The 17842-nt window shown below is 45.8% G+C and overlaps 1 protein-coding gene across 1 annotated transcript; it reads left to right on the forward strand.

Annotated features, from left to right (window-relative positions):
* The first annotated feature begins 1724 nt into the window (after nucleotides 1–1724).
* Nucleotides 1725–14670, forward strand: LOC143290765 (uncharacterized). Its single transcript, XM_076600276.1, has 3 exons — nucleotides 1725–1858; nucleotides 6645–7017; nucleotides 12804–14670. The coding sequence occupies exons 1-3, from the start codon at nucleotides 1748–1750 to the stop codon at nucleotides 12887–12889; spliced, it is 570 nt and encodes a 189-aa protein (XP_076456391.1). The 5' UTR covers nucleotides 1725–1747; the 3' UTR covers nucleotides 12890–14670.
* Nucleotides 14671–17842: the final 3172 nt, after the last annotated feature.

Genomic DNA, 17842 nt, shown 5'->3' on the forward strand with positions numbered 1-17842 from the left:
ACCCTGGAGACAGAACAGCACCATGTTAAGCAACAGCTGACTCGCAGTCATCTTTACGTGTGGAGGTGTTTGTGACAGACTCGGGCCCAGAAGCCGTAGAGAAAGGGTCTCAGCACATCACCTTGAATATCTCCTGCCTTGTGTGGGTTTCTTTTTTCTGCGGATAGAAAACACTGGTGAATGTTCATTCCAGCAGGCACTGTGTGAGAAAAACTTGAAACTGTTCCTGCAGGTCAGTGTTCAGTATTATTTTATACTTTAAAGTAACAAACACTTCAACAAAGATTTTTTTTTTAAATCAACTGCCATCTTGGGTGTGTTTTTTTTCCCCCTTTATCTGTCAGTAATGGTCCAGTAAAGTTTGTTCAGTGTCATTCCTTCACAACACACCAGACACCATTCCTTCACAACACACCAGACACCATTCCTTCACAACACACCAGACACCATTCCTTCACAACACACCTAGGTGAGAACAGACGTCGTTCCTTCACAACACACCTAGGTGAGAACAGACACCATTCCTTCACAACACACCTAGATGAGAACAGACATCGTTCCTTCACAACACACCTAGATGAGAACAGACGTCGTTCCTTCACAACACACCTAGGTGAGAACAGACAATTCCTGCACAACACACCTAGGTGAGAACAGACACCATTCCTTCACAACACACCTAGGTGAGAACAGACAATTCCTTCACAACACACCTAGGTGAGAACAGACAATTCCTTCACAACACACCTAGGTGAGAACAGACAATTCCTGCACAACACACCTAGGTGAGAACAGACACCATTCCTTCACAACACACCTAGGTGAGAACAGACACCATTCCTTCACAACACACCTAGGTGAGAACAGACAATTCCTGCACAACACACCTAGGTGAGAACAGACACCATTCCTTCACAACACACCTAGGTGAGAACAGACACCATTCCTTCACAACACACCTAGGTGAGAACAGACATCGTTCCTTCACAACACACCTAGGTGAGAACAGACACCATTCCTTCACAACACACCTAGGTGAGAACAGACATCGTTCCTTCACAACACACCTAGGTGAGAACAGACACCATTCCTTCACAACACACCTAGGTGAGAACAGACACCATTCCTTCACAACACACCTAGGTGAGAACAGACACCATTCCTTCACAACACACCTAGGTGAGAACAGACACCATTCCTTCACAACACACCTAGGTGAGAACAGACACCATTCCTTCACAACACACCTAGGTGAGAACAGACATCGTTCCTTCACAACACACCTAGGTGAGAACAGACATCGTTCCTTCACAACACACCTAGGTGAGAACAGACAATTCCTGCACAACACACCTAGGTGAGAACAGACACCAAACGGACATCAGCATGGACGAGACACAGCTCAGCCAGGACTCCAGCCAGATCCCAGCATCACCGGACCACCCCCTGCCCGACACTTCGTCAACACCCGACACCCCTCACTCCAAATCCGGCCAAACGGACCCAGCCGACAGAGACGTTGCGGAAGAAGGAACTGACCAATCAGAATCAGGATCCGACAAGGCCAACCAATCGGAGCCCAGGAAGGACGCTGACGAGGGCTAAACTGGATCCGGTGTCCCAAAGCGAGTCCCCCGGGGCATCAGCCAAGGTGCAGTTCGAGGAGGGCACAAAGGGGCAGGACGGGGCGCGGAAGGGGGTGCAGAGAGTGCGGAGGTCGTTCAAGGACATCGTGCTGACAGAGGTCATGAAAGCTGACCCCAGGGCCAAGCCCCCTGACCCCGGGTCAACGCTGAGATCAACTCCTCCTAAAGGCATTCTCAAAGTGCGGAGTGAGCCTGCGTTGGGCTCTGATAAGGTGAGACGTGTGTGTGTCTGTGTAAGTGTGTCTCTATGTCTTGTCTGTGTTTCTGTGTGAATGTCTGTGTATGTGTATGTGTGACACTGCTTACAAGGCAGTGTATGGTGTGTGACACTGCTTACAAGGCAGTGTATGGTGTGTGATACTGCTTACAGGGCAGTCAGTGTATGGTGTGTGATACTGCTTACAAGGCAGTCAGTGTACGGTGTGTGACACTGCTTACAAGGCAGTGTATGGTGTGTGACACTGCTTACAAGGCAGTGTATGGTGTGTGATACTGCTTACAAGGCAGTCAGTGTACGGTGTGTGACACTGCTTACAAGGCAGTGTATGGTGTGTGATACTGCTTACAGGGCAGTCAGTGTATGGTGTGTGATACTGCTTACAAGGCAGTCAGTGTACGGTGACCTTACAGCAGTGTACGGTGTGACACTGCTTACAAGGCAGTGTATGGTGTGTGACACTGCTTACAAGGCAGTGTATGGTGTGTGACACTGCTTACAAGGCAGTCAGTGTACGGTGTGTGACACTGCTTACAAGGCAGTGTATGGTGTGTGACACTGCTTACAAGGCAGTGTATGGTGTGTGACACTGCTTACAAGGCAGTCAGTGTACGGTGTGTGACACAGCTTACAAGGCAGTGTATGGTGTGGGACACTGCTTACAAGGCAGTGTACGGTGTGTGACACTGCTTACAAGGCAGTGTATGGTGTGTGACACTGCTTACAGGGCAGTCAGTGTATGGTGTGTGACACTGCTTACAGGGCAGTCAGTGTATGGTGTGTGACACTGCTTACAAGGCAGTGTATGGTGTGTGACACTGCTTACAAGGCAGTGTACGGTGTGTGACACTGCTTACAAGGCAGTCAGTGTATGGTGTGTGACACTGCTTACAATTCAGTGTATGGTGTGTGACACTGCTTACAAGGCAGTGTACGGTGTGGGACACTGCTTACAAGGCAGTCAGTGTATGGTGTGTGACACTGCTTACAAGGCAGTGTACGGTGTGTGACACTGCTTACAAGGCAGTGTATGGTGTGTGACACTGCTTACAAGGCAGTGTATGGTGTGTGACACTGCTTACAAGGCAGTCAGTGTACGGTGTGTGACACTGCTTACAAGGCAGTGTATGGTGTGTGACACTGCTTACAAGGCAGTGTATGGTGTGTGACACTGCTTACAAGGCAGTCAGTGTACGGTGTGTGACACAGCTTACAAGGCAGTGTATGGTGTGGGACACTGCTTACAAGGCAGTGTACGGTGTGTGACACTGCTTACAAGGCAGTGTATGGTGTGTGACACTGCTTACAGGGCAGTCAGTGTATGGTGTGTGACACTGCTTACAGGGCAGTCAGTGTATGGTGTGTGACACTGCTTACAAGGCAGTGTATGGTGTGTGACACTGCTTACAAGGCAGTGTATGGTATGTGACACTGCTTACAAGGCAGTCAGTGTATGGTGTGTGACACTGCTTACAATTCAGTGTATGGTGTGTGACACTGCTTACAAGGCAGTGTACGGTGTGAGACACTGCTTACAAGGCAGTGTATGGTGTGTGACACTGCTTACAAGGCAGTGTATGGTGTGTGACACTGCTTACAAGGCAGTGTATGGTGTGTGACACTGCTTACAAGGCAGTCAGTGTATGGTGTGTGACACTGCTTACAAGGCAGTGTACGGTGTGGGACACTGCTTACAAGGCAGTCAGTGTACGGTGTGTGACACTGCTTACAAGGCAGTCAGTGTATGGTGTGTGACACTGCTTACAAGGCAGTGTACGGTGTGGGACACTGCTTACAAGGCAGTCAGTGTACGGTGTGGGACACTGCTTACAAGGCAGTCAGTGTATGGTGTGTGACACTGCTTACAAGGCAGTGTACGGTGTGGGACACTGCTTACAAGGCAGTGTACGGTGTGGGACACTGCTTACAAGGCAGTCAGTGTACGGTGTGGGACACTGCTTACAGCGGTCAGGAAAAGCCCCTTTACATCCCCAGGAACGGAAAGCCGCCTTGCTCTCAGCAAGCCTGGAGCTGATTATTTCATTGTATTGTTCGTGAGGTTTCTCCCCGAGGTCTGTTGTAACCAGACCAGCTGCATGGCCGTAACACGGGCACAATGACCACGTGACTAGAGCGTTGTCTTGTATTCAGAGTTGTGGGTTTTGAGGGTGCTGATCGTTGTTGTTGCTGCTGCTGCTGCTGCTGTTGTTGTTCTTGTTGTTATTGCTGTTGTGTTTTTTTTTCCGATCTTGGAGTCAATATAATTTTGTGCAAGTGACTCATTCCCTCCCCGTTTGTGTGGACACACATAGAAGTTCAAGTGCGCACGTTAAAGACCCCATGATGGCTGTTAAAAACATGCCCAGTGTGTCTACCCCTTTGTTTGATATGGAAACACAAACATGCCCAGTGTGTCTACCCCTTTGTTTGATATGGAAACACAAACATGCCCAGTGTGTCTACCCCTGTGTTTGATATGGAAGCACAAACATGCCCAGTGTGTCTACCCCTGTGTTTGATATGGAAACACAAACATGCCCAGTGTGTCTACCCCTGTGTTTGATATGGTGCTGGTGTCTGTGTGTTTATGTAGGCGTGTATGTCTGTCTGACATACACTCTCTCTGTGTTTGATATGGTGCTGGTGTCTGTGTGTTTATGTAGGCGTGTATGTCTGTCTGACATACACACTCTCTCTCTCTCTCTCTCTCTCTCTCTCTCCCTCTCTCTCCCTCTCTCTCTGTGATTGACCCCATGATCGTGTTAACTTGACTGAAACGTAATGCTAATTAAAAAAAAAAAATACAAAGATAATAAATTTGATGACAAAACGTGGTTCAGTTACACCGTTGGATGGTTACATGTCCGTGTTATTTAATGCCAGTCATTTGACTTACATACATGAGTAGACTGAAATAGATAGTGATGTAATGTGTATGATGCATAAGTGTTTGTGTTGCTATTATTCCCCCCTTATTCTTTTCCCATGTCTTCTTGTCGCTCGTGTTAGCTGAATCTTCCTTGGCACTGGAGCTGTTAAACGCTATTCGTCAGTAAGAGATTTGTCATTGTAATTCTCTATCTCTCTCTCTCTGTGTCTCTGTCTTTGTCTGTCTCTCTCTCTTTCTCACTCTCGTTGTGTGTCACTCTGTCTCTGTCTCTCTCTCTCGTTGTGTCTCTGTCTCTCTCTCTGTGTTTTTATCACCCATCCGCCAGCTAGCTCTCTCTCCTCTGCCTCTATCTGCCTCTCCATCCCCCGCCCCCCACCCCCTCACACACACACACACACACACACACACACACACACACACACACACACACACAAACCCTGTCCACAGGTGACAGGACAAAACAAACCCTGTCCACAGGTGACAAGACAAAAACCCTGTCCACAGGTGACAAGAAAAAACAAACCCTGTCCACAGGTGACAAGACAAAACAAACCCTGTCCACAGGTGACAAGACAAAAACCCTGTCCACAGGTGACCAGACAAAAACCCTGTCCACAGGTGACAAGACAAAACAAACCCTGTCCACAGGTGACAAGACAAAACAAACCCTTTACACAGATGACAAGACAAAACAAACCCTGTCCACAGGTGACCAGACAAAAACCCTGTCCACAGGTGACAAGACAAAACAAACCCTGTCCACAGGTGACAAGACAAAAACCCTGTCCACAGGTGACAAGACAAAACAAACCCTGTCCACAGGTGACAAGACAAAACAAACCCTGTCCACAGGTGACAAGACAAAAACCCTGTCCACAGGTGACAAGACAAAACAAACCCTGTCCACAGGTGACAAGACAAAACAAACCCTGTACACAGGTGACAAGACAAAAACCCTGTCCACAGGTGACAAGACAAAACAAACCCTGTCCACAGGTGACAAGACAAAACAAACCCTTTACACAGATGACAAGACAAAACAAACCGTGTCCACAGGTGACAAGACAAAACAAACCCTGTACACAGATGACAAGACAAAAACCCTGTCCACAGGTGACAAGACAAAACAAACCCTGTCCACAGGTGACAAGACAAAACAAACCCTGTACACAGGTGACCAGACAAAAACCCTATCCACAGGTGACAAGATAAAACAAACCCTGTCCACAGGTGACAAGACAAAACAAACCCTGTCCACAGGTGACAAGACAAAAACCCTGTCCACAGGTGACAAAACAAACCCTGTCCACAGGTGACAAGACAAAAACCATGTACACAGGTGACAAGACAAAAACCATGTACACAGGTGACAAGACAAAAACCATGTACACAGGTGACAAGACAAAACAAACCCGCTACACACAACTGCTGACGAGTGTCTTACTGCACACGCGCGCGCGCGCGCGCACACACACACACACACACACACACACACACACACACACATACACACACACACCACACTACCAGCACACACACACACACACACGCACACGCACACGCACACACACACACACACCAAACGACCAGCACACACACACACACACACACACACACACACACACACACACACATTCACCACCCATCTTTATTTTTATCAAACTGTCAATGTCCACTTTTTTTTATCAGTTCTAATCGTTCACCCCTTCCCCCGCCCACCCACCACCCACCTCCTCTACCCTATTTTCCTCTCCCTTCCTGCCTCCCCCCCCCCTCCCCACATCCCCACAACCCCCCCCCCCCCCAACCCCCGCCCCACCGCTCAACATCCCACACACACCACCCCATCCCCCACCCCGTACCACCCCTCCTTCACCCACCCCTCAAACAGTCCGTCAGCTACGTGAACGCGGCCTACGAAGAAGACGAAGACGGTTTCAGCCCACGAGCCGCACCCACCACCCCTTCCTCCAAGCCCTCCGCCTTCTCCTTCCTGGCGCGTGCCGCAGCGGCAGGGTCATCCTCTGGGCCCGCCTCTGGCCATGGGTTCGCGGACGTGGTGGACCTGCTGATCCAGCGCACCAGTCTGGACTCCGGGGGCCGGGACGTGCACCCGTTCGGCAGGGACTGCTCCATCGAGGGCATCATGCAAGCCAGCAGGCCCAAGAGCCACAGCAAGAACAGCGCCTTCAGCAAGCTGGTCATCTGGCTCACCCTCCTCTCCTTCCTGCTTGGGGCGGCCTTCGGCGTCATCTTCCTCTCGGGTAGGCACGTGAGGGGGGCCTGGGCTTTGTGGTGGCGGGTTTGTTGCGTTTGGCTGTTGTTTCCTTTGTTTCGTCTGCGTTGTTTGTTTCTGTTGTTTGTTTCGTCTGTGGTGTTTGTTTCTGTTGTTTGTTTCGTCTGCTTTGTTTGTTTCTGTTGTTTGTTTCGTCTGCTTTGTTTGTTTCTGTTGTTTGTTTCGTCTGCTTTGTTTGTTTCTGTTGTTTGTTTCGTCTGCGTTGTTTGTTTCTGTTGTTTGTTTCGTCTGTGGTGTTTGTTTCTGTTGTTTGTTTCGTCTGTGTTTGTTTCTGTTTCGTGTGTGGTGTTTGTTTCGTCTGTGGTGTTTGTTTCTGTTTGTTTCGTCTGTGGTGTTTGTTTCGTCTGTGTTGTTTGTTTCGTCTGTGTTGTTTGTTTGTTTCGTCTGTGGTGTTTGTTTCGTCTGTGGTGTTTGTTTCTGTTGTTTGTTTCGTCTGTGTTGTTTGTTTCGTCTGTGGTGTTTGTTTCGTCTGGGTTGATTGTTTCTGTTGTTTGTGTGTTGTTTGTTTATATTTGTTTGTTGTTTTGTTTGCTGTTGCTGTTTGTTTCTGTTATTTGTCTGTTATTGTTTTTTGTTGTTGTTTGGTTGGTCGGGTGGGTTTGGGGTGGAGAAACGTGAAAGGGGTGGGTGAGGTTGGTGTTGAGAGGGATTGCGACGGGTGGATGCATATGGGGTAGAGAGGTGAGAGGGTTGCGGTGATTTGGGTGGATTGGGGATTGTAGGGGGAGTGGGGGAATTACTGTTGTGGGTGGAGTGACAGTCGTGTTTGTTTTAGTAGTTGTGTGTGTCACGCGTGCTAAAGCGGACGTGCACCCTCCCCAATTCTTACATTTCAATATTTATTCCTTACATTTCCACTATAACATTTGAGCAACATGTGACAACTCATCGCCCCTTCACAGGCTCATAACTTTCAAAATAATAAACCATGACAAGAGAAAGGTCACAACAAACAGGAGACAGAAAATACAAACGTAGCAATGAACCACGACGGAGAAAAACAATACATAAACAGGTCTGGAACACAAGCTCCTACCTAGAGCGACGTGACGTTGCCCCACGATTAGAACGGAGGCACAACATCTCAAGACGCGCGCCAGGCAACTGGAGAAACGCTGACAGGACAAGACAAAAGTCACCTACTGGCCACCGCACAGTGTTCTGTAAACGAACAACGGGTGCTAACATCGAAACACAGATGAACAGTTCCACTGGCGGACATAAAGTCGTTTACAGAGGGGAAAAAAAACGAACATCAGCCGCTAAGCGCTGGTTCTGCCACCGTCCATCTCCAAGGACTGACTCCCTTCGAGTGAAGCTAGGGACAAACCGGCGAGGAGCATTTGAAGCACTAGAACTCCGCTCACTCTGTTCACTCAGCTTCCTATATATTTTTTTCTGTTCAATTGCACGAGACACTTACAAACCATAGAAAACATGACACAACAACACGATCTCTCTCTACGCTCGAACGCAAGGGGAACACGCACGATGGAAAACATCGTGCACGCGCATAAGAAACACACCCGCCTCTAAAAAATAATCCAGCGACCCACCAGCCTCCGCCAACTTCGCTTGTCATGATAGAAGAAAAAGGGAATGAGATGGATTTGAACCCCCTCCATAAACGTAAAAGAAAAGAAAAAACAGCGGAACCATTATGTCTTCCGTGACAGTGTGTTTGCGTGTGTGTGTGGGTGTGCGTGTGTGTGGGTGTGTGTGTGTGGGGGGGTGTGTGGGTGTGTGTGTGTGTGGGTGTGTGTGTGAAAGAGAGAGACACACACAGGGAGAGAAAGAGATTGTGGGTGTTGAACATTTACTTGGGGGTGTGCAGACAGACAGAGAGACAAACAGGCAGATAGAGAGACAGACAGAGAGACAAACAGGCAGACAAACAGACAGACAGAGAGTTAAACAGGCAGACAGAGAGACAGACAAAGAGACAGACAGACAGACAGACAGAGAAACAAACAGGCAGAGAGTCAGACAGACAGACAAACAGGCAGGCAGACACAGAGAGAGACAGGCAGGTAGACTTGCAGACAGACAGAGACAGACATACAGACAAACAGGCAGAGAGACAGGCAGAAGGGATGGGAGATGCAGAGGTGGAGGGAGAGACTGGCAGATGGAGAGGGAGATACAGGCAGAGGGAGAGGGAGATACAGGCAGAGGGAGAGACTGGCAGATGGAGAGACAGGCAGATGGAGAGGGAGATACAGGCAGATGGAGAGGGAGATACAGGCAGAGGGAGAGACTGGCAGATGGAGAGGGAGATAGAGGGAGATACAGGCAGAGGGAGAGACTGGCAGATGGAGAGGGAGATACAGGCAGATGGAGAGGGGGAGACATGCAGATGGAGAGGGATATACAGGCAGATGGAGAGGGAGATACAGGCAGATGGAGAGGGGGATACAGGCAGATGGAGAGGGAGATACAGGCAGATGGAGAGGGAGATACAGGCAGAGGGAGATACAGGCAGAGGGAGAGACTGGTAGATGGAGAGGGAGAGACTGGGAGAGGGAGAGAGAGACAGGCAGAGGGAGAGACAGGCAGATGGAGAGGGAGAGACTGGCAGATGGAGAGGGAAAGACAGGCAGATGGAGAGGGAGAGACTGGCAGATGGAGAGACTGGCAGATGGAGAGGGAGAGACAGACAGAGGGAGAGACAGGCAGATGGAGAGGGAGAGACAGACAGAGGGAGAGACTGGCAGAGGGAGAGACTGGCAGATGGAGAGGGAGATACAGGCAGAGGGAGACACTGGCAGATGGAGAGGGAGAGACAGACAGAGGGAGAGACTGGCAGATGGAGATGGAGAGACAGACAGAGGGAGAGACAGGCAGATGGAGAGGGAGAGACAGGCAGAGGGAGAGACAGGCAGATGGAGATGGAGAGACAGACAGAGGGAGAGACAGGCAGATGGAGAGGGAGAGACAGACAGAGGGAGAGACAGGCAGATGGAGAGGGAGAGACAGGCAGATGGAGAGGGAGAGACAGACAGAGGGAGAGACTGGCAGATGGAGATAGAAGGACAGATGGAGAGACAGGCAGATTGAGAGAGAGACAGACAGAGGGAGAGACAGGCAGATATAGAGGGAGAAACAGGCAGATGGAGAGGCAGACAGATGGAGAGACAGACAGATGGAGAGGGAGAGACAGACAGAGGGAGAGGGAGAGACAGACAGGCAGAGGAAGACAGACAGGCAGAGGGAGAGGGCTGTCCCTGGGGAGAGCAGCCCGATTTTCACACAATCTGTCGTGACAAAAAAGAGTATTCCAATACAATACAATACAATACAATACAATACATAGGCATGGTGGTCAGAGCATGTAATAATATTTTGTTTTTGAAAGAAACAAAACAAAACAAAACAAAACAAAACAAACAAAAAAAGAAACACACACATCCAAATATAACGATTCATAAGTATACTGACAAGATACACACTGCAATAATGAAAGAACATTACAACACAAGGGAAACGTGTGGATGGAGAAAGAGGAGGAGAAAGAGGAGGGGGCCGGGGGGGGGCGAGGGGGGGCGGTGAAGGAGGCAGACAGAGGGATGCCATGATTGCGTCAGTGACAGTAACTGACGAACTCTCTTCCGACCATTCTGCTGTCATATTCTTGCTTAATATTTCAAAACCTACCAGAACCAAAAAATCCGTTACTCGTCGCAACCTGAAATCCATGAACATTAACACCTTTTCTTCTCGACCTGCTGAACGCCTTTCCAACATGTCTTCCCGCACCGACGCCTCTACACATTACAACACTGTCCTCTCTCAACTGCTGGATGAACATGCACCCCCCACTACACGCATGCTCCCTGGTAGACCTTCCGCCCCGTGGTACACACAAGACATTCGACTTGCAAAACGCAAACGTCGCCAATTGGAGCGGCGATGGCGATCAACAAAACTGAAAGTCCACTGTCAAATCTTGCGAAAACAAATAGTCAAACATTATTATGATCTCACCAGCGAAGGCAAACGTCTTTTTTTTCTCAAGTTCTCGATGCCACATCCACCAAATCTCTTTACTCTGTCATGTCAAATCTACTTGGAACTGCAAAAAAGACTCCTCTTGCTTCTGCCTACACTTTATATGAACTCCCCAGTGTCTTCTCCTCTTTCTTTTTCGACAAAGTCCAAAATATTGTTACCATCTGAGACCAAATGCCTTTCCAACCTGCTCATCCTGATCCTCAATTCAACGGCACTCCTCTCCACTCCTTTAATCCATTAACTGAAACAGAAGTCCATGAAATCCTGAAAGAAATGACAATAAAATCCTGTGAGCTCGATCTTTCTTTTCCCAGTGTGTCTCACAGCTTATTATTATTATTATTATTATTATTACCATTATTATTATTATTATTATTACCATTATCATTAGACAGAAGGCAAAATGACAAGTACACCCTTTTTTACTGTTCTTTTTTTCTGGGAGTGTGGAGGACAGATACTGGGCACGTAATGTATACACATGCAGACACATTCCCACACCCACATAGTATTATCCATTCTGCCCTCATGAAAATCACAATTTTAGTAACGCATAACAGCTAATGCACGTATATAAAGAACGGGTGAGCTACATTGGCAAATGTAAAATAATAATAATAATAACAATAATAATAAAAACAATAACAGTATCAATAGATGAGCAATCAGTTTCGGTATCAGTAGCTCAAGGAGGCGTCACTGCGTTCGAACAAATCCATATACACTACACCACATCTGCCAAGCAGATGCCTGACCAGCAGCGCAACCCAACGCGCTTAGTCAGGCCTTGAGAAAAAAATAAATAAATTAAATAAATAAACAAATAAAATAAAATAGAATAAAATAAAATAATAAAATACAATGACATGAAATAACAAAACAAAACAAACAAAAAACAATAAAATAAATAAATAAAATAAAAAGAAATAAGTAAATAAATAAATAAATAATTGATAAATACATAAAAGAGAACCACTACTACTAATGATAATATTTATAAGGCGCAAAAACATGATAAAGTCAACTGTAAGCGTACAAAAAGTATAATTAAAAAATGATTAAAAATAATAAATAATTTTTTTTAATAATAAATAAACAAATGAATACATAAATAAAAGAAAAGAAAAAAATTAAAAAAAGACAACAATGATGATAAATAAGCAAATAAATGTAAAACATGCAGACACACATTCACCCACATATGCATAACAGATATGCAACAAACATGCAGTTTCACAGATATGAAAGCACAATCAAATACACATAAGCGTACATGAATCCCAACAATAGATGAGTAAGACATCAAACATAAGGTCGGACAAATAATGTTTTTTAGAAGGTGGTTGGTGATGGTGTGGTTTGATTGTCTATATGAGGTGCTTGATTGTCTATACGAGGTGCTTGATTGTCTATATGAGGTGCTTGAGGAAGCCAAATGAATTGAGACAGAGGATCGATCCTTGGGCTTGGGACATGGATTTTTTTTTTGGGGGGTGGGGGTGGGGGTTCTTGATGGAAATCTTTTTGTTAATGTTGGTGGTGCATTCCCTGTCATAATTTTGTGCATTGTGTTTGTCTGAGAGAGAGAGACAGACAGACAGACAGACAGGCAAAATGCATGTATTCGTGAGCAGGGGTAGATGTAGTGTGTCCGTTTCAAATAAAAGTTGTTTTCAAGTTCTCGTGTGTGTGTGTGTGTGTGTGCGTGCGTGCGTGCGTGTGTCTGTGTGTTTCTGTGTGCAGAAACCTACAATGCCAAACAACGATCCGACAGACTGCTAAAGGCCAGTTCAAACTTCTCCAGCGGGTCACTGCATGGGATATCTTGATACACATGCACGCACTCTCTTTCACACACATACACACACACACACACACACACACACACAACGTGCGCTCACACACACACACACACACACACACACACACACACACACAACGTGTGCTCACACACACACACACACACACAGCAAGCCGTGATTTTGATCACACTCGGGGCCTTGATGAGACAACGCTTGTGCTTTCGTCATCATCTGCACGTCACTGCAACTATGTGCGTCACTGCAGCCACGCCCGTCTCTTTGTCAGTTCATCTGTCTGTCTGTCTGTCTGTCTGCCAAATTTTACGCGTTCGCTAACACACACACGTGCCACATGATTATGTCTGTGTTTTGAGGCAGCTGTACTTGGCAAGTGGCTGTTTTGATTTTGATTGTTTAGGTTTGATTTCTATGTTATAAATGTATTCACAAATCAGCCCCTTCCCATCTCTGTGGCTGCCTTCACCTCTACACTCCATCTCGCTCACTACGATCAGCTTCGGATCCTCTGCTTACACATACCCAGATTCAAGCTCTCGATTGTTGGCCGCCGTTCTTTCTCTGTCTCTGGACCTTGCAGTTGGAATGAACTTCCTCTTTCGCTTCGTCAAGTCTCCACACTCAGCTCTTTCAAGTATGGCCTTAAAACCCACCTCTTCCCAAAATAGCCTCACTTCCCTGCCTCTTCCTTGTCTTCAGTTTCTCCAGTTTTAGTGTTATGCATGCGTGTGAGTGACTGGTGCGAAAGCGCTTTGATTTGTCTCTGCTCTAGATTCAGCGCTATATAAATACCATTATTATTACTATTATTATAACTGCTCCTCAGTGACCAGGATTCGAGGCCCCGTTTAGACACAGTGAATGTACATAACATCAATACTTGGCCCCAGTAGCCGTCAACGGACCTTTCAATTTGTGGTGAAATATTGGAATCTGATTCCAGAAGCTTTCTTTTTTCTTCTCTTTAAAAAAAAAAAAAAAAAAAAAAAAAAAAAGCTTATGCCATGTTCAGATCGTTTTGTTTTGATTTTCATCAGAGTACATCTACTAATTGTCAAGTGGGCAGTAACAGGTCATGTCTCAGTTTTGACATAAGATCGTTTTGCTTTTCGTTTTTCGTCAGAGTACAGCATCTACTACGTGTCAAGTGGGCAGTAACATGTCATGTCTCAGTTTTGACATAAGATCGTTTTTGTTGGGGTTTTTTGTTTTTCGTCAGAGTACATCATCTACTACGTGTCAAGTGGGCAGTTAAACTGATGTCGTGCCTTTTGTCATAGATCGTTTTGCTTTTTTGTTTTTCATCAGTGTACATCCACTACGTGTTGTCATAGATCGTTTTGCTTTTTGTTTTTCATCAGTGTACATCCATTACGTGTTGTCATAGATCGTTTTGCTTTTTGTTTTTCATCAGTGTACATCCACTACGTGTTGTCATAGATCGTTTTGCTTTTTGTTTTTCATCAGCGTACATCCACTACGTGTTGTCATAGATCGTTTTGCTTTTTGTTTTTCATCAGTGTACATCCATTACGTGTTGTCATAGATCGCTTTGCTTTTTTGTTTTTCATCAGTGTACATCCACTACGTGTTGTCATAGATAGTTTTGCTTTTTGTTTTTCATCAGTGTACATCCACTACGTGTTGTCATAGATCGTTTTGCTTTTTGTTTTTCATCAGTGTACATCCATTACGTGTTGTCATAGATCGTTTTGCTTTTTGTTTTTCATCAGTGTACATCCACTACGTGTTGTCATAGATCGTTTTGCTTTTTGTTTTTCATCAGTGTACATCCACTACGTGTTGTCATAGATCGTTTTGCTTTTTGTTTTTCATCAGCTATTTCAAGAGGGCACTGAGTTACGTCAGTCATGCCTTTAATGTCTCCTTCTGTGATGGAAATATTTGGTGAGCAAAGTGTGCCTTTAGAAATAATAAGCATTACGTTGTTTGGTGAGCACATGTGCCTTTAGAAATTATAAGCATTTCCTGGTTGAATAAATCTATGTGAAACAATGAACAAATATATGTGAATTCATCAAACACGCTTGTGAGCACATTCGACTTCCTATCCACGCACCCGCAGCGCCGCGCACACGCGCGCATTCTCACACACACTGCAATGCACGCGTGCGTGGGCACATACACACATCGCATGTGGTGTGCGCTCACACACACACTGAGACGCGCCCCCCCCCCCCCCCCCCCCCCCCCCCCCCCCCCCCCCCCCCACACACACACACAGAGTTAAAACATAATATATGTGGTGACTTCAAAACGATCTCTTCAGTTCCAGTGATGGGAAATGGGGCCAAGGGAGGTAATGTCCCAGCAAAGGGGAGGTAATTTCTGTCAGCACATGTTCTTTGCGTATTATGTTAAGACTCCACTGAGTGGTAAAAAACATAGTGTTCCATATTCTATGGAGACTCCACTGAGTGGTAAAAACATACAGCTGTTCCATATTCTATGGAGACTCCACTGAGTGGTAAAAACATACAGCTGTTCCATATTCTATGGAGACTCCACTGAGTGGTAAAAAACATAGTGTTCCATATTCTATGGAGACTCCACTGAGTGGTAAAAAACATAGTGTTCCATATTCTATGGAGACTCCACTGAGTGGTAAAAAACATAGTGTTCCATATTCTATGGAGACTCCACTGAGTGGTAAAAAACATAGTGTTCCATATTCTATGGAGACTCCACTGAGTGGTAAAAAACATAGTGTTCCATATTCTATGGAGACTCCACTGAGTGGTAAAAAACATAGTGTTCCATATTCTATGGAGACTCCACTGAGTGGTAAAAAACATAGTGTCCCATATTCTATGGAGACTCCACTGAGTGGTAAAAAACATAGTGTTCCATATTCTATGGAGACTCCACTGAGTGGTAAAAACATAGTGTTCCATATTCTATGGAGACTCCACTGAGTGGTAAAAACATACAGCTGTTCCATATTCTATGGAGACTCCACTGAGTGGTAAAAACATACAGCTGTTCCATATTCTATGGAGACTCCACTGAGTGGTAAAAAACAGTGTTCCATATTCTATGGAGACTCCACTGAGTGGTAAAAAACATAGTGTTCCATATTCTATGGAGACTCCACTGAGTGGTAAAAACATACAGCTGTTCCATATTCTATGGAGACTCCACTGAGTGGTAAAAACATACAGCTGTTCCATATTCTATGGAGACTCCACTGAGTGGTAAAAACATACAGCTGTTCCATATTCTATGGAGACTCCACTGAGTGGTAAAAAACATAGTGTTCCATATTCTATGGAGACTCCACTGAGTGGTAAAAAACATAGTGTTCCATATTCTATGGAGACTCCACTGAGTGGTAAAAAACATAGTGTTCCATATTCTATGGAGACTCCACTGAGTGGTAAAAAACATACAGCTGTTCCATATTCTATGGAGACTCCATCAAATGGAAAGAACATACAGCTGTTCCATATTCTATGAAGACTCCATCAAGTGGTAAGAGCATAAAGCTGTTCCATATTCTATGAAGACTCCACTGATTGGTAATAACATAAAGCTGCTACATATTCTATGAAGACTCCATCAAGTGGTAATAACATAAAGCTGCTACATATTCTGTGAAGGCTCCATGAAGTGGAAAGAACAAAAAGTTGATCGTGAGTGTGAAATAAAATATAACACACTGAGCTTTGGTTTTGGTGTCTTCATTCTGAAGGATCATTCTGACCTCTATCTTTCACAAACACACTGAGCTCTGGTTTTGGTGTCTTCATTCTGAAGGATCATTCTGACCTCTATCTTTCACAAACACACTGAGCTCTGGTTTTGGTGTCTTCATTCTATCTTTCACAAACACACTGAGCTCTGGTTTTGGTGTCTTCATTCTATCTTTCACAAACACACTGAGCTCTGGTTTTGGTGTCTTCATTCTATCTTTCACAAACACACTGAGCTCTGGTTTGGTGTCTTCATTCTATCTTTCACAAACACACTGAGCTCTGGTTTTGGTGTCTTCATTCTGAAGGATCATTCTGACCTCTATCTTTCACAAACACACTGAGCTCTGGTTTTGGTGTCTTCATTCTATCTTTCACAAACACACTGAGCTCTGGTTTTGGTGTCTTCATTCTGAAGGATCATTCTGATCTCTGTCTTTCCCTTTCATCTCTTATACAAGGAGTGCTGGCCTAGAGGTGACACATCTGCCTGCGAAGTGAAATGACGCATCTGCCTGCGAAGTGAAATGACGCATCTGCCTGCGAAGTGAAATGACGCATCTGCCTGCGAAGTGAAACAATCTGAGCATGCAGGTTCCAGTCCTACACTCGCCAGAATCCCCCCACCCTCCATTACAGTTTGAGTGATGATCTGGATGATGGTCATTCAGGTGAGATGATAAACTCAGGTCCTGTATGTAGCATACAGATAGCGTAGGTAAAAGAAACCATAGCAAAAAGAGATGTCTCTGGCGAAGCTCTGTAGAAAAGTCCACTTCCATAGTATAAAAGGTGGCGCTGCACTGTGATCACTCTCTCCCCAGTGAGAACAGCCAGAAGTTCACACAGAAAGCTGTGAACAGCCAGAAGTTCACACAGAAAGCTGTGAACAGCCAGAAGTTCACACACACACAGAAAGCTGTGAACAGCCAGAAGTTCACACACACACAGAAAGCTGTGAACAGCCAGAAGTTCACACACAGAAAGCTGTGAACAGCCAGAAGTTCACACAGAAAGCTGTGAACAGCCAGAAGTTCACACACAGAAAGCTGTGAACAGCCAGAAGTTCACACACAGAAAGCTGTGAACGGCCAGAAGTTCACACACAGAAAGCTGTGAACAGCCAGAAGTTCACACACAGAAAGCTGTGAACAGCCAGAAGTTCACACAGAAAGCTGTGAACAGCCAGAAGTTCACACAGAAAGCTGTGAATGGCCAGAAGTTCACACACACACAGAAAGCTGTGAAC

The sequence above is a fragment of the Babylonia areolata genome, chromosome 16 (assembly GCF_041734735.1).
Source record: "Babylonia areolata isolate BAREFJ2019XMU chromosome 16, ASM4173473v1, whole genome shotgun sequence".
Lineage (NCBI taxonomy): Eukaryota > Metazoa > Mollusca > Gastropoda > Neogastropoda > Buccinidae > Babylonia > Babylonia areolata.